At 32.9% G+C, this 23,642-nt stretch overlaps 1 protein-coding gene across 1 annotated transcript; it reads right to left on the bottom strand.

Annotated features, from left to right (window-relative positions):
• Nucleotides 1-327: 327 nt before the first annotated feature.
• Nucleotides 328-15,154, bottom strand: LOC129225863 (acyl-CoA-binding protein homolog). The gene is made up of 4 exons (XM_054860385.1): nt 15,027-15,154; nt 6,698-6,812; nt 5,147-5,209; nt 328-932 (listed from the first exon to the last, which is right to left on the bottom strand). Exons 1-4 carry the CDS (start codon nt 15,039-15,041, stop codon nt 865-867), a joined length of 261 nt encoding a protein of 86 aa, XP_054716360.1. The 5' UTR covers nt 15,042-15,154; the 3' UTR covers nt 328-864.
• Between the last annotated feature and the right edge of the window lie 8,488 nt (nt 15,155-23,642).

Below are 23,642 nucleotides of genomic sequence, written 5' to 3'. Positions count from 1 at the left end.
TTCTACATTAGCTACCAGTTTGTTTGGCACTCTTGACTTCCTTATGAGGTTTTCCATCTCCAGCTCACTCACTTCCTAAGCCGGGCTGATGAGTGCTAATAAGCACGAAACTGCAGTCCTCGGCTGGAATAACTGAGCTGGTGGTGTATTTCATGTAAATTACATTGTAGTTGATGAAATTTAATGGAAACAAGTGGTGTGAGAAAACTTATGCGCGAGTTCTCACGTTACTGATTTTTAACGCGCGTTCTGAAGAGTTGAATAAAACCATTGCTGCAAATGTTCATAAAGATACACAAGCACTTGAAATGTGACACGGACAACGAAGAACATTTTGTATTTTTTATTTCCATTATGTAAAAATATACACATGCATCCATAGGAACAGAGGTTTTGATATTCATTTTCGGAAATGAAAATCGAAGGAAATAAAATTAAAGAATGCGACGAGACTATACAGATGAAGAAAACGGAGATTCAGTCAAATATATAAAATGGCTGAATAGTTTCAGCAAAGAAATTTGAAATTTCTTGGTCCAGTTACATTTTTAAAATTTAGTTCAACAAAAGACAAAATCAACCGTTTTCTTTTAGAAAATATAATTTTCTTTTAAATTATAAATTCCGGAAAATAAATTAAAGGCGATTGATGGAGATCATATGGAAGAATTTTTTGAGTTTTCTGTAATCTGAAAAATTTTGTTTATCTTTCCACCTCTCTTTGGAATGTTAGGCAGTGAGGTTTTGACTGGTAAAGTTGAAAGAAAAAAAAAAAAGCGAAGATAGATTTTTTTTTTTTTTGGAATTTAAATAGTGGGTAGACTTTATCTCCGCCTTTGGAAGCAAGGAATTGCAGGAAACACCTCAATACTTAGTAATGAGAGTGTTAGCATAGGTGACGTAAGCATCCTTAGCTGCGTCTTGGCCCATACCTGAAAGAAAAATGAGCACTTTTAGAACATGTTTTTGGAATGATTTAAACCAGTTGTTTATAACATGAACTTTAATGTCATCTTAACATGCCAAACCTGTGAATTTCACCCCTTAACTCTTCTTCCAAGAAAGTGCGCGAAACGACTGTCCTTTGGTTAATCTTCCTGGAAAGCCTATTCGTAGAACGCATTTACTGTGCCTCCTCAGCTCTTGAAGACAATTCCTCTGTTTCTGAGTTGAAGAAAATGTTTTTGTTTGCTGCTTTGAAGATCATTGGACTTCGAATCCGAAAATGATAGCATAACCGGAATTCGAGACGATAGAGGTTTTTGTTGGTCTGGTCTCGTGTGTGTCATAGGTCATAGTCAAAACTACCTTTGCTAACCAGAGTATCCATTGCAATCACATTGATTCTTCAGCCAGTATTTACTGCGTATTCTTTTGGAAACGTACAGTCTGTTTAAAGTAGTACATTCTAAGTGAAAGTTGTTGCATAATGAAACGAACAAGACCGATAACAAGCTTTTTTCAACTCAAAGAAAAAAATTAAAATGACGAAAAGGATTGCTCTAAAAAGAGAAAGTTAACGTCGTCTGAAGAAAACGAACTACAGTCTGCAAAGCAGCGTTAGTCCCATCGGACCCTTCTGAAGGTAATTTTATTTTAATTCAAAAGAAAAACTGCTTAGCATTACATGAATAAAATGTTTAAAAACGAGATGAATCTAGATTATTTCTATTAGCTTGGTTCGGATTAAAAAGTAGAAAATAAAAAATACTTCTGTTTATAATACCCGAAAATTGCTGTTGCTCTCTCAAATAGATATTTATGTAAATTCTAAAGCAGCTAATAAAATTAAAAATCTTTATAGATATATCTTTATAAATATATCTTTATAGTCTGACCACCGATGAGATTGAAAGTCAAACATTCAGTTTACAGGCGGAAATGGAAGTATCTATTAGCTTTCAGGGATGCCAGCTTTTGTAGATATGTGTTAGCCTCTAAATTAAGCAGTCACACTGAAATGAACGGAACACGCTCATCAGATATTTGATTTCCCCCTGATTTAGATAGACTGGTTTTGACAAGACGTTGCTAGAAAATTTCACTTTAAATTAAAAGGAGTTAAAAGAAAAAAAAAGTTGAATTTTCCATAACATTAAAAAAATAAAAAATTCTTTGCTTTTGTTTTGTTTGACACAAGTATCGGAATTGGGGCACCCCATTCCAAAGTATGTAAGATTCACCTCCCTCTTATTTTTTTTAATACTAAAAAAATTTACACACACATCTATATATATAAGAACCCCCCCCCCCCCGAAAGTCGGGTCTAGCTACGCCTCTGTACTTAACCGTAATACACAACTATTTTAGAATATGAATAGCAGTTATAGTCTTCATTACTGATTCTTTTAACCACTTTAAAAGATAAACTATAGTTAAAGGCTAGCACGTCCCTAATAAATGCAACGACATAGCTCCTGCGCCTCACCCCCCCCCCCCCCCCGAAGAACGAGAACTCTCCGCCAAAGAAGATTATAACCCACTAAAACACCAACTGCCCTAATAATTTCAATGGCACCGTCTGAACCTTTCACTGTGGACAATATTAATATCCGTTTTCAATAAATAAATCTGTATCTGGGAAGAGAGGGTGGGGGATATGGTGAAGTGTGACATTTTGTGACAAAAGAGGGGGAGGGGCATAGCATTCTAAAGTGTGAAACCATTTTCTGGCTGGAAAGCTCCGTATCAGTTTCAATACCAAGACTTCGGGAAAAAAGTAGCAGTATTACAAAAATTTACACACTGCCGTACATTAGTCAATCCTAGTTTCACATATCTTGAACATAAACTTCAGTTGAAATTCTAGTCACAAAGCGTTTTCACCGGAAACGGTTAATCCAGTGCATATAGCTAAGTCTTTAAAACGAACGTCAACCTTTTATCTCCCGAATGTTTATTCAAGAAACTTCGACGCCGACACTTGTTTCCTAGGTGACTAGCATAATATAAATTATGCAATTGTTTAAAAGAGGAATAAAGGAAATGTTGATGCTGCTATAGTAACGGAAAAGAACTACATAAAACAAATTAAGCTTTCAAATCTTCGGCTATTGCAGCGTTTCTTATTTTGTTTGATAAGTGGAACCCTTTTGAATGTCCACTTTCTTTGTGGAACCCCTGTGTTATCCTTTATAGTATAGTTTGCATGTAACATTCCAGAAATGGTTTATTTTCAAAAAAAAAACGCTTTGTTTTTGTTTGAAAAATATTTATCGACTTAAAAAAACTAATTTCAAATTACCTCGAATTTCTCCGATTACTATCTATAACTCATTTCAAAGAAGCTTTTCAAGTTTTTATTTAAATGATATGAGTAGTTTCTATTTTTGCTGCGAGAGAGATACATTCTTAAAATCAGGCTTTCTAGGAAAAAGTTGCATTTTCAGATCAGATTCAGCACTATGTCTGTAGTGATACTTAGTGTCTGTTGACAAATAAGATAAAAACATGAATTTAATTGCAAGTAGTAAAAATGCCTACAAGATATTTTGTGACAATCCAGGACATTCATCTTTAAAATTGCACCAGAATTTCACTGGATGGTATTATTTTGAATTTCTGGTACAAGGAAGGATAATTTACCATTTCAATAAAAGAGTCGTTTATTGACAAAATTGAAGGTCATACTTGACAATAAAATGACTTTTTAACCCACGATTGATATTTTCTCAGTGGAAAAACTCATTAAGACACTTAACTCAAACCTAATTTTTAAGTGACTAATTTGACCGCTTTGTAAAAAAAAGATACAAATTTCGTAGAACCCTTGAGTGATCTCCATGGAACCTTGGGGTTCCGCGGAACACAATTTAAGAAACGCTGAGTTACTGCAATATTCCAATTGTTTTTCCAAAGTTTTAACTGTCGCATTCTTTTTTAAATAAAAGCAGAACCAAAAAAAAAAAAAAAAACTAATGATAATAATTACTACTATGAGCAGGTAACGGGCAGTGACTGCAAATTTTTTTTTCTTTTTATTTTATTTTATTTTATTTATTTATTTATTTATTTATTTATTTTTTGCAATTTTGTCATCGATTGCACGTTAGCTTTATTGCGCAAGTTTGATTATTTGGTTTCTGCTGAAAAAAGGAATGAAAAAAAAAAAAAAAAAAACCGTCCAATTCCAACATTTCCCATTGTTAGTATCCAAAACGCGTTTCTTCTAATATATTTCGAAAACTTATTTCTGCAAATACTGCCGTATACCTGTCCACGGTTGAATAATGATGTAAACAAATAAAAACCTACGCTTGTAAAATTACTGATTGTTAATACTAATGAAAAAATGAACAATAATTATATGTTAATAACAATAAATAACAGATAGCAAACGTTTCAAAGCTTAATGGCTCATTTGTCGTTCAAATCTAACCTTCAAACTTAGGAAAAACAATTTTAGCTAAAAGTGAAGTCTGAGGTATAGAAGAACAAATGAAAAGGCATCAATTCCCAAGTTAAACTAGGACGATTAATTTAATGCTCCGTCGACTCACAAACTCAACAAGTGAAAAAAAAAATTAAAAAATTAATTTGAATTTTGACATTTTGAATTCAAATTGTTTTTCGCAATCACGAATATGCATGTGTGTTTGTGTCTGTGTGCTGGCATGAGTGTGTGGGTATGTGTGTGTGTATGCGTGTGTATGTAGGATATGGACGCAACCAGGAGACTGTGTTCGCTATAGGAGCAATATCGGGAAGGGACGGTCGACGGTGGTACTGCAGAGGAAGGCGGGGGGGGGGGGGGGATAAAATTATAGGACCTCAAAACAGTCAAGTAAGAACAATAAGCAATCGTGATTGCTCAAAGAAAAAAAACATGGAAGAAAAGTGCATTTAATAAATGTGCATGCGCCAAGAATTTTAGAAATCAAACTTTTCAAGATGCACTTCATTTTACAAGTTGCAATGCTTCATCTAAATGAAATTCAATGGGTATGAAATATAGATTCAAATATCATTGAGATTTATTAATAGAACGTCAAAATTCACTCCAGAATTTTTCCTTATGAGTTTACATTCAAATACGGATTCAAAGGTTAAAATCACAAAGCTATATATTTGAAACATTTTTCTACGGTTTACTAAAAATTCTTACAATGATAATGATAAATAATGATTTAGAAGTTAAGTATAATACCTTTCTTTCCATTCCATGCTTCCCATTTAGCCTTGCCTTTCAAGTCGACTGCACTTGGTTTATCTATAAAGAAAATATATATATATATTAATGATTAAAATTTTCATTCGCTTATGTTTCAACATTCGCACTTAAATACCGTTAACAAGAAATTGTTGTTGTTGTCGTGCGCCAGCTAGGCTGGCAATTTGGGGTGCTCTAAAGCCGCTATGTATATAGGCCGACGCATCAGCTTAAATTTAGCCATTTTGGATCGGATTTTTCACTGTTGTGGAGCTAGGATTACAAGACCAAAGTTTCGGGTTTTGCCAAATCGGCCCAAAATATATATATTTTTTAATAAACAATTCACGTGCGCTAACAATGGGGTTGCTTCCTTCAGTCAAAAGTAGTACTTTTTGTCACTGAAATTGATAGAATAAGCGAAAAAAAAATAATAATAACAACATGGACTTAGAAAATACTTTCACTTTCTCAGTTATTTTTTAATTAATTTTTTAAAATGTCCGATTCTTCAAACAAGGCGTGGTCTTTATGACGTCACAAATGATGCACTATGGCGCATCTTTCTACCGCATTTCCACGTTATGATAATCAAGAAGTGAATTACAATTGCGCTCTAAGCTTGCTAATCGTTGCCAATACACGTGAGTAAAGATGCGAATTAAATATTTTAGACCGTGAATGGCAACACTGAATGGCATTTCATCATTTGTGATGTCATCGACAGAAGCGTTAAACGATGAAAGAGCACCGATTTAAGTAATTTTTTAAAAATATTAAACTTAAAGAAATTATTAAAAAAATGGTCAGATTCTATGTTTTTAAGCATGCTATTTCAGGGAAAAAAAAAAATCTTAAAAATTTTGGAAACGACCCCATTGCTCGCAGTGAAAAATCATCAAACGGCGATAACTTGCCAGAAAAGACAACCATTCAAACACGCGCTCCGATTCAAAATGGCTGAACTTAAACTGATGCGTAGACTGGTATATATAGGGGCCTTAGGGTGCGCTGCCTCATTTTTCAAACTGCACCGTAATTTGGTGTGAAGTCTGACTTCCACAGTACACACTAATAAGAAATAGATTATGTCTGTATGTACAAAGTGATGCTTCATTAGTTAACGGTAGTTATGTCCTGGGACTTTTGCTTTGGAAATAGAAGCGGAGTGCACAACCTTTGGTAAGTTACATTCTGATGTTTTTATTTTACTTTGAAGATGTTATTTTAGGGGCTCGTTTTAATTTGGGGAAAAAAAGCGCTTACCACGAATGCCCTGCTGAGGCCACGGTTGTAGTAATGAAACATTATATTTGGCTAGTATTTAAGCTCAAAAAAGGCTGTGATTATCTAATTATGAGTAGTAGGGGACTTACCCTTCGGAAGACCCTTGTAAATATGAAACATTGCTGTATCTTTTGTAATAAGTCACCCCAGGTAAATGAGTTCTACCCCTTCTTATGGGTAGTAGGAGTCTTACTTTTTGGATGACCCTTCTCGTTAATAACATTACGTGAAGGAAAATAAAAGAAGAAACATTGGACTCACCAGTGGCGCAGTCTCCGCAGGTGGCCTGCTTGTAGAGAGCGTACAGCTCGAGGAGCTCGGGGTCTGCAGGGCGGGCCTTCATGTTCTTTACGGAGCTGGCGGCAGCGCTGAATTTCTGTGGAGAGAGAAAAGGTTCAGGTAAAATAGTAGGGAATGGTGTATTCCATAGACTAATTATAAGAATAGATCGAGCTATGGCAACCCTTTTGCTGCTCATAAACCAAACCATGTGACTGGTGGATATCCTGGCAACAGCGTATGTTGATCGTAGCAGACGATCAACGCCCGCGAGAAATAAAATAAATAGAATTGATGGAACACGGAAGAATGATCTTTTATGGAGTCGGATTTGTAAATAGTTGTAAATATTTTGTTAATATAGTGAGATTTTCGTTTAGATAGTATTGTGCATTTTCTTTAGTCAATTTTCAATGACTCTCTAAGCAGTTAAAGATGCAAGCGCCCAAAAAGAATCGGCAAACGGTAAGATTTTCACCTACAATTTCAATTTAAGATACCGATTAGTACATTTTTGCATTAACGCAAAACGTTTACGCCATTACGTTCACGCCAACGCTGACGTAGCAGTTCCAAATGAAATAAAAGTTACTGAAAACTGATGAAAAACGAATTAATAATGTCAAAATAATGCATAACTAAAAGAAAAACAGTTCAATCTCTGCACCTGGAAAAAATTATAATGAAAACACATTACGTCTTAAAATACATGTTGAGTGCCAAACTATAGATAATGTTGCCATCTAGCAACCATGCTGCCAAAGGTTTCGCCAAGTCTTCCACCAGTCACATGATGTATCCATGAACCAATTTTTTCATCAGCAAGTCTGGGGAAGCTCGGTCTGCTCTTATTATTAGTCTATGGTGTATTCATATCCATTGCGACAGCGACAAAAAGTTCGTCGCCGACGTTCAGCGTACGTCATTGACTCTAAATGATTTCTTTAACACGGTCTCGGGTTGACTCATTACCATTCTTTATTCCGTAACTAAAAATTACTTTCTGAGGTAGAACCGTGATTTGTTGATTGCACTAAGACGGTATTTCTTGCACTACTTTTTAAAAATAATATTTGTTTTTCACTACGTTTCGCGCAAGGTTCAAAATTGCTCTTAACTTTGAACCAGGTTAATGATTTATTTCAAAAGATTATTATTTTTTTCTTGATTTTGGTCAGCTATACAATACTTACGGAATTTTCTTTAGTTTTATGTCGACAGATGGATATATTCACTCAGTGGCGCAACAAAGCGTACAAATCCAAAGCGTACTGCATTTCTAAAAGTGCAAATGCAGATATTCCGTTTAGATAGTCGATCGAATTCGAAACCCTCAGTTTTTGGTTAACATTAGCTTAGTACTCGTTTTATTGACCCACTGAAGGGATGAAAGACTTGCCTGACCATGCCCAATCCGTGAATCGAACCTGGGTCTGCAGCGTGGAAGTGCGAAGCGCTCCCATTAAACCACAGGGCCTTCAACAGATGAAACAGATTCCAACTGGGCTTCCGACTTGTGTATTATTAAAATATGAGTGACGTGGTTGAAAATAGAGAAATTATTAGTCAAATAACTAACACAAGTTCATTAATTTTACAACTCTTAGTAACTAGAAAGTCGTCCGTCAAGGTATAACGGGTGAAAATTGCTTCTACTCTTCTATATTTGGACGAAGTAATTGCCTGTTTGGTGATATTTTGATAGTTGAGATTTTAATCCTAACACCAGTGGATTAACCCTAAACTCCAGCAGATAGTGTTAATTGTTTTCGTTTCTTCATTCCCCCGATATGACACAGTCTTACCAGTAAAACTGGTAAGTTACCGGATCGAGTTCAGCTTCGTCACAATAAAGTCTTTCCCTGCATGTTAAAAATTACCAAAACATATTATCAAATTATCATGCCGTGGCACGAGTTTCATTGTTGAAACACGCGGGTTACTCGATCATCAGCTATTATTTATATCAGGATTGTTATTGTAACTAAAAACATTCTAAGTAATGTAATGATTACAATTTCATGACAATTTCGATAAAACGCAACGGTTCTAATGAAAAAATCATATTGAAATACAAATAGAAGATTATAATTAGGTGTGTGTCTAGAGATATTTTAAACGCTTCTACCAGCGCATTTCACGGATGAAAACCAGAAATAGAAGTCTAAAATTTAGTCAACCGTTGAAAATTTAAAACACAAACAAATAAATCAATGAAATAATTATAACAAAGCAATTAGGACTAAAAATATTAGATTTGAGTGTTTTGTTATTTTTTTAAACACAATTGTCCAAATGTTTTCACCGGAAAATCTACCAAGTGTATCTTTATGATCGAAAACTTCTTTGCTCATTAAAAAAAAAGTTTTTCATTCTTTTGCAGTAAAATGAGTTTCTTTCCACTTAGAATGATAAATATCTTTCTCGAACGCGCTCCATTTCTAAGGAAATAAAAATGGGAAAACATTGGCAAAAAATGGAACAATGGGTTGTTTCAGTCAATGGGGCCCACGCACATGTATATTGCACCAAATGTCTGAACATTTTTTGCATTTGTTTACAATAAGCTAAGTGAAAATATTTTATTTCGTTCATTTAGGATCAGTTATGCTTTGGTATTTCATTAGATTTGAAGCTGTTTGAGAGCAGAAATATTTTGATTGTTAGTGGGAGGACATAAAAACAAATAAATGATAACTAGAAAATCGCCTGTCAAGGTTTGACGGGTGAAAATTGCGTCTACATTTGGACGAAGCGATTACCTGCTTGTTAATATTTTGATAGTTGAACTTTTAACTCCCAACTCCAGTGGATCAACCCTAAACTCTAGTAGATTACGTTCATTGTTGACCACTTTTTCGGTTCTTCATTCTCCTTAAATTGGTTTTACCAGTAAAACAGTTAAGTTACCGGATACAGTTCAGCCTTGTTACAACAAAGCATTTCCCCGCATGTCAAATATTACCAAAATTATTAACAAATTATCATGCTATGGCGCGAGTTTCATTGTTGTTGATATCAAAGCGTTACTCGATCAGGGAATGCGCTATTATATATGAGGATAATAGTGAGTCACAATTCTTTCATTTTTTTTTTTTTTTTTGGAACGTCTGACGAATTTTATACCAGCCCTTAGTTTTACATACTTTACATCCTCTATGTTATGCTGAAAACTTTTTGGTGACAAATATCATGCAACTTCTAGTTATTTTTGTGTGCATAAAATTTCGGACCCTTTCAAGACGTGGGACATTTGATAAAAATGTACTGCTCAAAGCCAAAAAGGAAAAAAAAAACGAATTCTTTGGTTATTCTTAAAAGCCCAACTATATCAAATGGCTTTGCATCTCCGGCCACTTCTGTGCGGTAACTTCTTCCTTTGGAATTTTCAACAGGATACTATCATTTGGAAGACGCGGTAGATAATAGCGTGCCCAAAGTGCTTAACCCAAACTAGAAAATAAAAAAGATGAAAGTATACATCCAATTTTTTTCTCAACATTAAACGGCTCGCTAGAGTGCCTCTGACAGGAAATGGGGTGGCGGGAAATCTTTACGAGCACGAGCGGTCAACGATCGGTGATTCTACACTCCTCCTCCCCTGCATTCCATTCCAAAGGTGTAGCGTCTTAGAAAGGGGTAAAGAGTTCTTTTTTGCCCTTTGATATTGTCCTTGAAGTCGGAGGTATGCTTTAGCCATTTTTAATTCTGCAGGTCGTGATGAGAATATTCCAAGTTCTATCCATTATAATACAGGATGTGTGTGTGTGTGCTGTTTTTTTTTTTTTTCCTATTCGCTGTTTGAGACTAACACATTGCTTAAGTCGGCATTCCAAGATGTTTTTTGTTCGTTTTCCTTGAATATTTTTGGAATTCGAAAATATTTTACCTCGTCATTTTCCTACAACTTATTCTCTTTTCTATTTCTATTTTCTGATACTGTCGATGTTGTCTATGGAGACTGAGGTTTTTGCACTTTCGTTTTATATCGTTTTTAATTTTTTTTTAAATCCCAAATCATTGAATTAGATTTTGCATTTTGTCCCTCACATAAATGGAATTTATCATTTTTACGCAATGTATAGATTTTATGGTTAATTATCATGAACCGGCACTAAAAGTTCCATTAGTCGAAGGGAGGAAAAAACTTTTCAGAATATTTGTTACTTGATCCTCTTGTTCTTCAAAAAAGGCTGCAATCGGGGGTGCCCACGAGAGTAAGAGGAGTGTGGAGCAGACTGCGGCATTAATATGAGGGCGGGGGGGGGGGAGGCAGTTTTGACTCATTTTGGGGGAATTTCGGTCCGGGAGGCGGGGGGGGGGGGACATTTTGGAAGATTTGTCATCTCTCGTTCCAATCTTAGTAAATAGTGGAAAAGTTTGACAATATGTATTTTCCAGGGCCTGATATTTGAATAGGCCAACTAGGCCTTGACCCAGGTCCCCCGCCGTTTTGAAGTCGACCAAATGGCGAGAATTGTTTTAGACAATGGCTAAAATTGTAAATTTTGCCTACACGGAGCCCCGAAAAAGCGTTCGACCTTGGGCTTCCGATATCTTAATCAGGCCCTGATATTTTCGATGTAATCTAACGATTAATCAAATAAAAGTGAGTCTCTCTCAGAGCAGGATGCAACAAGCAGTGGACTAAAGGAAGTAGAGTAAAATTTTAGACCATTTTCGGTAGTTAAAATAATTGGCACTCGTTTCAAAAAAGAAAATGCCGAAAATTTTAAAATTCAAAGTTTGTTTCCTCATTATCATTTAAGAACCGAACTGAATTTGAACAAAATAACAAGGAAACGTAAAAACAAGCATAATCTTTTGGGAGCATGTGACATAATTTCTATGTTTTTCTTTTTTTCGTGTGAAGTCATGCTTGGAATCAGGACACCAGCACTAATGTTAAGCTACGAATAACTTGATGATTATTTTTGATAATAAAGATGTCATTTTTGCCGGAGATTACTAGGATTTATATTTCAAGGAAAACATTTTGACTGATTTTCCTCGATAATCATAGACGGAAGAAAAAAATTTCAGTTAATTATTTTCGGCTGTTGTTTTTTGTTCAGCTTTACTTCGGGAAGTTTCTTCCCTTTTTAACTATATTCAGGGGGGGGGGGGGAGTGCATTATTTATATTATTGTCAACATATAAAATGCCTACATTCTACACCTCTTATCCTAATCAGGGCCAAGCACAGTAGATGTGGTACATCTCTCCCAAAGTTTAAACAGGCCGAACTTTTAGATTAAAATATTGCTCAATCCAATACTATGTATGTGACATTTGTCCGTATGCAAGGGCGTGCGCAGGGGCCCGCCACAAAAGACTTTTACGCCCCCCTCCTCCATATTGGTTAGCCCTCTACGTCCCTACATATATTTCACCCCTCATTTTAAAAGTTTCTAGCCCCTTCAGGCTCGGGCCAACAGGTGCCCCTTCTCCCCCCCCCCACGTACGTGTCCCTGTACGTATGTTTACTTTAACTTTAATACAATAATCTTAAACTTTGGCATTTAATTTCTAGATATTTGAGCTAGATACAACTTACTACAAAATTTGAGCTAGATATTTGAATTTATTTATAAAGTGAAAATTTGTACCAACATGTTGTTTGTGTTACACAAAAGATCACATCGTCAGCATACCGGTGCAAATCATTTTCTAAATACAAACCCATTTTTCAGAAAAATTATACTAAATATTGAGATGAATAAAGAATAATGGTTACTTCTATTCAAATATTAAACAATATGAAAGCAAATGTTGAAAACCCCTAGATTAAAGTGCAAATATCAATGCAAATGTCACATCTCCAACAATGAATGAGGAAAGATGCGATTTTTTAAAGGCAATGAAATTTCTGCATATGGACCTACCAGAAACATTTCATGCATGAGTTATTGAACCTAGCCCTGACAAACGAAAACGGAAAGCATTGAATGTTTTCCGTCGCGAAAAACATTCCCACTTTTAGCAAAAACATTAATTTTTCAAAGTCAGGATGAAGGGGGGAGGGGAGAGGACCCCCCTGACCCCTAAATGACGAGTCTGATCAAGATGTGCCCTGGTCAGCTTGAATTCTAAGTTTCAGGATGTAAATGTGATAACACTTGCAACGAAACTTTCAAATGTGTGCTTCGTGAAGGAAAGTAGATTTTTGAGACAAAAAATAGCAATTTGTTATGCAGCTAAGTTTTACTCTCTAAAGAAAATGTTAACCTTTTTTTTCTAATACAGTCTGATTTTATTATTATTTTTTTTTTTTTTTTTTTTTTTTTAGTCTTCATGGTTACGAAAATATTCAATTGTAATTTAGCGCAAACTGATTTCTTTATAACAATCATAATATAGTGAATAATAAGCCTTTAATACGATCATCTTCACCAATAAAAAATGATTTTATTTAAAAAAAGTAAGTTTTTTAAATAAGAAACTATTTAAGCATTAACAACAGTCAATCGTTAAAACATCGCAACCATCCAATGCTTATCTTCTTCCTGATTTGTTAATTTTGAATTTCTTTAATAATTAACGTTTTATTTTCAGCCAGTGAATTATTTTACACTTATTCCAGTTTATTCAATTTATCAAGTTAAAAAAAGTTTGAGTTTTTTAAATTTTAAAATACTCTTGTTCACTAAAAAATATAAGTAATTGAGAAAAGACTGATTATGAAGAATTGAAGTTAAATTATTTACACATTGTTCTATCCATTCGTACGGGAGTGACATTTTTACGCATGTATTTGCACTTTATTCCAGGAATTTTAAGTATAAGTTTTTAATTTTTACGTATTGGAATGTAAGGAACCATATATATTTCAATATAATGTATCATCATAAAAAAACTAAAATGTATCAAAATTAATGATTTGTACATGACATGAAAAGATGCACCCGCCACGAACATAGATCAATATTTTTCAAATGCAGTATTTTTAAATGTAATTTATACTTGATTTTAAAATACATAATTGTGCTTTATATTGAAATGTATGGCAAATAAACGCCAAAGCTTAAAATTACCGGAGTTAAGTGCAAATATATGGGTAAAAATGTCACTTTTAATAATAGATTGGGCAACATACATAATATGTGTATTAAATGGTAAAGGTAAAAAGGAAAACAAGGATAATTTCTTATGATAATTTTCAGAGTATCACACATTGTAGGTAAAGTGGTAGAAATTCATTGCTTAAAACCCACTAAATTTCATAATAAAGCGAACAATATTTTTCAACGGCTGGTACTTAGGAATTTTTAAGAAAAATAGATCAGATTTTTCTTTAAAAACTTAATTTTAAACAGATTCATTTTTACATTCTTTCTTAATTCCTCCTCAAAGTTCCAAATTTCGTTAATGTATCTTGGCAGAACCTAAACAACTTGGACATATCACTAGCATATGAATTATTTTTCAATTTTAAGACGCACTATTAAAAATATTTAATTAATTAACTGAGGCTTATCCCTCCAGAACTTCCGCCATGAACAAATTACCCACACTAGAAGAAATTAGATTTTTTTTTTTAATCTTGATTCATCAAATATTTCATTTGTTTCACCAAATACTAGTATTTTGTACGACTCTTTGAGTTTTGAATAAACACTAAGTGAAATAGTTTGAAGTAAAAAATTTTAAACAATTTTGAGAGAAATATATAGCGTGAGAAGATTTTCCTATTTCAGTTTGACGCGAGTTCAAATCGGCTAAAAACCATTTTCATCTGTCTTCGTTTATTTCTTTGTAAACAACAAGCTATCAATTTCCTTCTGACGTTTTCCTTAATGAATTCTTTTAGATTAAGCAAATTGCTTCTTTTAGTCGTCAAAAAGTTCGCATGAAAATTTTCAGATAACTTCAGTTGCGCAATTACGATAATAATGTCAAAATTTATTTGAAAATCTGCTTAATATTTAAACATAAAACTGCTATATTACAAACTATTAATAAACGTCAGATTGACTTTCATTCATACTTCGCTAACAATCGAAATTTTAGTTAATTCCTAGAAAAAAAAAATTTTTTTTAATCTTAGAGTATAAACTTATGTAACGTAATTTTCAACCAAAGACATTGCTTGTAAAAAAAAATAATAAAAATCATGAGAACTAAATTAAATAAATTAATGATTCCTAACGAATTAAATTGAGAAACTAACATTGTACTTTGTAGTAATATCGCTGCGAAACAATTATTCATGCTTCTCGAAATCATTAAAAAAATATGCTTCAATTTAAATAACTGATTAACTAATTAAATTATTGTTAACTACAAGGCATTCAAAGTTCTAGTTACTTACTTCTTCAAGAGACATGTTTTCGATGAATTGGTAAAAAATCCAAAATAAGAGAGAACACAAGAAATTCGACTTCTTTGCGAGATGCCAAAGATGACTGTGCTACACTAGCGAGGGGAATTCATATTTTGTAGCAACTCCTACGGAAGCGACGTCTGGTGAGCTGCGCTCTAATTACCGCAATGTTTTCCCATTTAGTGACGTAGACCGCAATGAGTCATAATATGCTCTTCCTTTTTCCTCCATTTCGAGAATGTCTTTTCCATCAAACCAGGAAAAATATAAAATTCAGTCAAGGATTAAGAACTCCATGCACGGAATGTTTGTGTTCTGTTTGGAAGCGGGGTGAATCATAATCCAGCATCCCTTCCGCTCTTTGCAGGAAAGTTCGCCTCATTTCAACAGATTTTTGAGGGATTAGACTTGTAAGATTGTTCGGTTTTGAGGTCCGAGAGATGAAAATCAATTATTTTTCGTTCGATTACGAAATTTTGGAATAGGCTCTGGAACATTCTAAATCTTCTTATTACAGTTATCTATTCATGAGTGAGAGAAATGAGTTAAAGGTTGTTTGTTTTACAAAAATGAAATTAAAAAAAAAAAAAAGTGCTAGAAAACTTTTGTGCATCTTTAATTTTCTGATTTTTGTTAAACTAATTGCTTTTTCTTTTAAACTATCTGTCGAATCATTTCTTAAATATCCCAATTTTGGTGAAAAAAAAATGCCGAAGAAATGGCTTTATAAGTCGTAGAAATAGTTAACCAGGGTTACCACGAAGAGGAAGGTTGAAGGAGGGAAGGAAGGGGGGGGAGGGAAAGAAAAGTGTAGACTGTATCACAAAACTTTTTTTGGAGGGGGGATTACTGTTAAATATCTGTAGGGGAAAGGGGAGCACATGTAAACATTTTTTTATTTTTTTATATAAAGAAAATATTAATTTTTCTCCGCAAAAATGTCCCCATGATTGATTGGTATTTTCTTTGTTGCATGTGATTATTTGAAGTTTTTAAAAACACTATTTCTTTACTTTATGCTACTTAAAAAAAAAAAAATGTCTCCTATTGTTCACATATGACTTTAAAGGGAGAGTGACTCAGACGGTTATAACTCAGCCTTCATGTGGGCAACCGAGTTGTTTAATAGCCCCTTTTGAAAGAGAAGTGTACTCAATTTATTATTAGTAACTTGTTTGTAACTTGAGAACTTTTTAAGAAAACAGCTTTTTACTTCACAAAACATTAAAATTGAAATATTCGAAACACTTTGAAGCATTGTTTTTTGAAAATTAAAAAAAGCATGATTTTTAATGTATTGTATTAAATAGATCCACGAAATTTTAGAGCAGAACCATAAAGCGATCATAAGTTACAACAAATAATGTAGGACACATTTTGCAATAATTGCAAAAAAAATTGAAAAACCGCAGTAACTTTAGTAACTGCTGTAAAGTTTAGTAATTTTAGTAACAGCTGTAAAGTTAGTAACTTCAGTTATTGCTGTAAAATTTCGTGACTGCTTCAATGTTTAGTAACTTTAGTAACTGGTGTAAAGTTTAGAAAATGTAGTAACTGCTGTATCATTGAATATAATGCATTGAAAATTAATTACCAATGTCAGCTAATGCTTTACCAACTAACATAATAATGCTTCACTATTTAATGAAACACAACATTTTTTGCGCATTTTTAGAGATTCTTTCACAGCCTCACTTTGACAATTTTTGAATTCGTTCATTAAAATACGATAAAAATCATATATATTTTTAAAAAAATTCGACCCCATCTCAAAAAATTTTGTACCTTTAAATATTAGAATTTTATGAGTTTTGTTTCTTGAAAAGTATTCAAGTTTCGTATAAAATTAAAGAGTATGTAATTTTATAAAAAGGAAATTCTATACGATAGACAACTCTTTGGCTTCGATAAAACTTGAGTTGTCGGTGAACATGAAAGTGAATGATCACGCTAAAGATTAAAAAAATTACTGTTTTCATGTATTCAGATGGACTAGCGCCAAAAAGATCAAAAATAAGCAATTGCATATACTAATATACATTTGCATATAACCCAAGCTCTATTTACAATACATAAAACACCTCTGCGTGATTTAAAAGAAAAAATAAAATTCTTTAGTTTGTTTTCAACCGCGCAAACTTAAATGAAAATTCGAGAATTCAGCATTATGCATGCAGCATACGTCGACATCCAAGGTTGTCTAAACAACTTCTATTCTCGAAGTTTTGAGAATAATTTCTTGAATGAAAAGTTTTTATTTTTCGTTATCCCCACGACAGAAAATGAAAATATGAATACGTGGACGAAATCGTTCTTTGTAATATGTAGAGAAGTGAAAACTAATTGAAAAGAACTAAATTGTGTTGAAAACGTCTGAGATTCATAAATATTTACAACACCGAATTCCTTTTAAGATATAGAAATATATTTAGCAACTACATTTATATTTCATATCTTAACCATGTTATCAAGATGTCATGTACCTCTAAATAAACCAATACATTTTAAGAACAAAAAATGTTTTTTATTTCTATTTTTGTATGTTTTTTTTAAAGTAAAACCAATTAAAGTTATCAATTTTAAAGTCAATCATTTGACTGCTTGTCAGTAAAGGTAGAAATAATGCCTTAATCAAACTATTATTGTGTGTTCTAGAATTTGTGCGTGTTGCGTATCAATTTTCTTAAAATATTTTTTGTTGAAATTTGGAAAACTCATAAATTATTTAGGTTTTCAAACACCTTTAACTGCGCTATTTCAGAATGGGGTTGTTTTCTTCAGTCAAAAGTAGCACTTTTTGTCACTGAAATTGATAGAATAAGCAAAAAAAAAAAAAAAAAAACATGGACTCAGAAAATACGTTCATTTTCCCAACAGTTATTTTTTAATTTTTTTTTTAAATGTTTCATTCTTCAAGCGAGGCGTGGTCTTTATGATGTCACAAATGATGAACTATGGCGCATCTTTCTACCGCATTTCCACGGTAATTTCCGCAATTTCATGATAATCAAGAAGCGAATAATAATAGCGCTCTACGCTTGTTATCAACCATATCGTTGCCAATACACGTGAGTAAAGATGCGAATTAAATATTTTGGACCGTGAATGGCAACATTGAATGGCGTTTTATCATTTGTGATGTCATTGGCAGAAGCGTCAAACGATAAAAAAGCAGCGATTTAAGTATTTTTTTAAAAATATTAAACTTCAAGAAATTATTTAAAAAATGGTCAGATTATATGTTTTTAAGCATACTCTTTCAGAAAAGAATACTTTTGAAATTTTGAAAACGACCCCATTGAAGAAGGCATGGCTATGGCAACTCTTGTTTTGGAGCATCTCCTCATCTCCACCGTTTTCCACAAAATAACTAACAAATGAGGTAGTGAGAAGCAAAGGAATGCAAGTGGCAAAATTCAAAACTTGAAGATAATCAGCACACATGGTAGGTGAACCTCTCCTCTGTCTTGGGGCAAGAGATGGTACTAGTAGCCTTAATAGAAACTGCTATACAGCATGATTTAGAAAAAAAAATTAATGAAAGCCTACCAGGATGTTATCTTTAAATGCGTTTTACTCAAAACTTGAAAATGTCCACATACATCCCTTTTTTCTCACTGCTTCAAGTATATTCATGAAAAGAAAGCTATTGATGAAAAACGACACCGAAATAGGTTCTGTTAAAAAAAAATCTTAAAAAAATACTCAAGCTAAATGTTAAAATACAATTTCCTGAATAAAAGTAATGGATCCATTTTCGCCTGTTTCATCAACGAGGTCAATTTATAGTTGATAAATTATTCACGGAAGGAATTTCAAATTAAAATTCAAAAAAAAAAGTCATAAAAAATATCTTAATAAAAAATTTTGGTAGAGAAAATGAAGACAAACATGTTTTGTATTTTTGTTTAGTAATGTTCTTATTCCTAACCTTAAAAGGAGATTTTAGGATGTCAAGTTTTGCAATAAAGAAATAAGAACTTTTTTTATGCACAACAACTTGAAATTACATAAAAACCATACCATTTATAGACTCATTTTTGATGAACAGACGAAAGTAGGGGAATGTGGGGCAAAGTGAAATAGCGGGGCAAAGTGAGATGTTGAAACATTTACTTTGTTTTTAGCACCTATTATCTGGCAATATTTTAATCGTAACACATGTAGCTGCTTCAGTCAGGGAAGTATGATCTCCGAAGAACAAAGCATTTAATAATACAAGCAATTTTTCAAGAGTTGAAGCTCACATTGTGATATTTCGTTGTAAGTCAAAAATTATTTCTGTTATTATAAAATGATAAAGTTCATTTAATTAATATTAAGTTTATTTTTCTTTTAAATGCTTTGTCCAATTAGTCCAAATACATGCGGGGCGAAGTGGATAGGACAAAGTGAAGCAGCTCATTTCGTTTACCTTTTCAGTTATGTATAAACTTACTTATGTATTCAGTTACTAATTAATTCTCTTACATTCCTTCATTTAAAAATTCCTACATTTATTCATTAATTCACCTCTTTTGTTAATTATTCACTGTTTTACTCACTCATTTATTAATTCTCATGCATCAGTCAATCAATTTACTTATCTATTCGCTTTGTTATTTTACTATATATTCATTTATTCATTCAATATTTTAGTTACCCAGTCATTTAATCAAAAATATTTTCAATGATTGCATAGAAAATATTTCATTCGAAAAAATATTTTATTTTTCATTTTATCCCATGAAAAAAAAAGTGAACAACTTCCACCTGTTTTTGAATCTACAAATTTACATCCAAAATAAAAAATAAAATCGTTTCCATGCAAGTTTTATTATAAAATACATTTTTCTTTAGCTGTGTACTATAATTTTCAAAACAAATTTATGATTTGTTCATTTTGAAAAAAAAGGTAAGTTATGTTAAATATTTCACTTTTCCCCAAATCCCCTTACCTAAATTGAAAAATTTGTTTTCGGTACTGGGAATCCTTCTGATAGTGGAATTGGTTTTGGCTGCGTAACCCTTCGCAGTGCTCCATCACCGTAGCTGCCCTGCATTGATACTGCACTGGCGGAGAAACAAGTTTTACAGAGATCCTTCATTTCGTGAAATTTATCGAATTTTTATGAAGTTACAAATTTTTAATGGTTCTGAAGTGCATCTTGACTATGTTTGGAAAATGTATTTTTCACTTTGTGCGTGTGTTTGTATGTCGGGATACCCATTATAGTAACTCAATAGCAAAGAACGAAATCAAAAGAAAATCGGCATACAAATGGAACCCGATGGGAAATAGAGATGATTAAATTTTGGCGCCACTTGCAGCAAGAGGGCGTGGTGAAATGAAACTTTTTTTTTCTCAGCAAGCCTAATGGGGTTGTTTTCTTCAGTCAAAAGTACTACTTTTAGTCACTGAAATTGATAGAATGTGCAAAATATTAATAATAATAATAATAATAATAATGACATGGAGCGAGAAAAACTTTCATTTTCCCAACGCTTAATTTTTAATTATTTTTAAAATATCTGATTTTGAAAATAAAACGTGGTCTTTACGCCAAAAATGATATGCTTTGGCGCATCTGTCTATCGCGTTTCCACGTTATGATAATCAAGCAGCGAATTAAGTATTGCGCTCTACGCATGCTATCAACCATATTGTTGCCAATGCACTTGAGTAAAGATGCGAATTAAATATTTTTGCACTGTAAATGGCATTTCATCATTTGTGATGTCATCGGTAGAAGCGTAAACAGTGAAAACGCACCGATTAAAGTAATTTATTTTAAATATTAAACTTAGTCGACTTATTTAAAAAATAATCAGCTCCTATGTGTTTGTGCATGCTCTTTCGGAAAAAAGTACTTTTAAAATTTCGGATAGGACCCCATTCTGTATCTTTCAAAATGATAATATTTTATAGGCAAAAAGAAAGAAAAAAGGGTTTTTGCGGTGAATTATCAAAGATGGAATAGCCAAATTGGCGGAATATATATATATATATATATATATATATATATATATATATATATATATATATATTATAGCAGTAAGTAAAAAGAGCAAAATATTTATTTAGAAACGAAAACACGAAATTTAAGCGTATACAAATTTGAAGAATTTCCGAAATATGAAATTAAACTTCACATTTTTAAAAAGATTTATCAGTTAATACTTATTTTTTTTTTTACATTGAGTCTTACCTTCTCTGTATGTATATTGAAGCAGTGGCGCAGCCACGGGAGGGGTTTTGGGGTTAAAACCCCTCCCAGAACACAAGGACATTCATTTCCTCCGTTAAAGTCAAGGGAAAAGAGCAGAGTATTTGAGCTTTTCCAAGCGGAATAAGTTTCAACAAAATATCTTACTGCTTTTAATGATTGGGAAGCAGTCAGAAATTACTTTTCAATTCTTAAATATAGAAGTTATATTTCATGATGAGCACCCTATGTCCCCACTGGTATAAGATAGCTAAAATCGTGTCAATTAAGCTCATGGTCCCTCAGCATGTCCATCACTGAACAAATCCTTTTTAGGGAAATCTAGAGAGAGGAAGCCTACAGAGAGAGAGAGAGAGCTACCGTACTAGATTTTCTGAGGCTCTTTACCAATTCTCATCAAAAGATCGAAACCGTTATTAGCTAGCATTTGACATTCATAAAGACATGAATGTATCTGAAGAGGATGTTTTAAATGATCTTGCGAAAAAAAAAAAAAGAAAAAAAAAAAAGAAAAAAAAAACACACAGAAAACTAAAAAAAAAAACACAAACAATGAATATAAGATTAAAATAAAACTAATGATTAATATTCTGTGCTTTTCCTCACTTTCTTCGCTTCATAGTGATATCAATACGAATTATTAATTGTTTTTGAGCAAGTACTTTGAATGAATAATTACTAATCTATAGAAACTCTTTGATATTGAATAATTACGCATTGTAAATGAATGGGAAAGAAAGCAACAATTTTCGATTTTGAAAACCCCTCCCAGAAAAATTGTGTCGCTGCGCCACTGTATTGAAGAACGAACTGTTTAAAAAAATGTAGCCGCGCGCCCGTGATTCCCTTAAACTTGCTTTAGTTATTTTGGAAAATTTCAATTATTGTGGGTTCTTGGTGCGATTTAAAATATTACCGAATTGGCGGGAATCGTTTTGGGACACCTTGGATAATGCTCCCCCTCCTTAATTTGAAAAACGGTATGTTACTAATTTTTGTTAAAGAGATATTGTCGATATGCTAAGATACTTTTGGTCACCATAAAATGGCGCTAAACAATTTCATCCGTAATGTCTCCAAAATAAGTAGTAAAACTTGACGATGGTTTGAATTTGTGCACAAAGTCACATTAATCGAAGTTTTTGTGCTGTTTAGATTTGCCTAATTTAGTTGCTGGATTATTTTAAAGTAAAAAAAGTTTTTAAAGATTTTTTGATTGACGATATTTTGTTTACATGGTGAAAGCCGACAAACATTATTACGTAGTCTTTGACTTCAAAAACCGTGACAGTTGAAAAAACTGCTAAATGCATCCGCTACTGAAATCAACCTGCAAAAATTTTGGCGAGGTTTCTGCCGTTAGATTGGATAATGATTAGAAAATCCAATCAGCACAAATAATTTTAAAAAACCACATTAATTACACTAAAGTTCCGTTTAAATGGAAAATAATCAACCAAATCTATAGTTATTATTAGCCAATCTTGGGGGGAAAAACATTACTTTAAGATTTGACTTGAGAAAAGCCTCAAATAGTCAGACGAAACACAAAAACATTCAACAGTTCTAACTATGAACTGGGAGTTGAGATGATACACTAAATAATGAATTGGGTTGAGGAAAGCCTTCGAACATGGAACAAAAAAAGCCCATAACTCGTTTTTCATCCAACTTAGAACTTTCTAGCAGATGCCATCTTCAGCAGAAAAATAAGCGCTTTCGATGGACACATAATTTTAATATGTGCACGTATTTTTTAACCGTCATATTGGGGCATTTATGCGAAAATTTGGACAAATTAGAATAAAAAAGGGACTATCAATCGGATTTTTATCGAACTGGTCTACAAACCTCCCCAGTACCAAAAAGAACAAACGGTGAAAGTTTCAGCGAAATCTGCCGGGTAGTTTCTGAGATCTTAGGGAACAAATTTACCAAAGTCCATTTTTATATATATAGATATCAGCCGTTGCTGAAATTGTTGTTGCCATTTTTGCTCCTCTTGCTTTAATTTTACATTTTAAAGGAACTTTTACTGTCGTTAACAAGTTAATATATTTATTTAGTGGATGTTTTTACTTTTTAATGGCTCAAACTAGCTCTTTGTTGGATTATTTTTAATCGTAATGGAACTTTAGTGCATTTCACTAATGTAATGTATTTCTAAAAATACCATAAAATTGGTAAAACTTATTATCAATGTGATGGTTTTAGCTAAATTCCTACCAGATTTAACTATTATCTTGGTGAATCATTCAACTTTATTTTCAACTATCGGTACCCACACGGCTTTGCCCGTAGTAGAAAATTAAAAGGTCATTTGGTTCACCTGTATATTTCCAAATAATGGATGATAAATTTCTCGCCAATTTGCTACGTTCATTTGCTCGCCCATGTT

This window comes from Uloborus diversus, chromosome 7 (genome assembly GCF_026930045.1).
Source record: "Uloborus diversus isolate 005 chromosome 7, Udiv.v.3.1, whole genome shotgun sequence".
Taxonomy (NCBI): domain Eukaryota; kingdom Metazoa; phylum Arthropoda; class Arachnida; order Araneae; family Uloboridae; genus Uloborus; species Uloborus diversus.
This window is presented reverse-complemented; position numbering and strand designations above follow the sequence as displayed.

Bases quoted from the DNA above. Each gene is read 5' to 3' on its own strand.
- LOC129225863 (XM_054860385.1), bottom strand. The intron at 5,210-6,697 runs GTGAGTCCAATG...TTTTCTTTATAG, and splicing joins CTGCGGAGACTGCGCCACTG to ATAAACCAAGTGCAGTCGAC. The intron at 933-5,146 runs GTATTATACTTA...TTTTTCTTTCAG, and splicing joins AGCATGGAATGGAAAGAAAG to GTATGGGCCAAGACGCAGCT.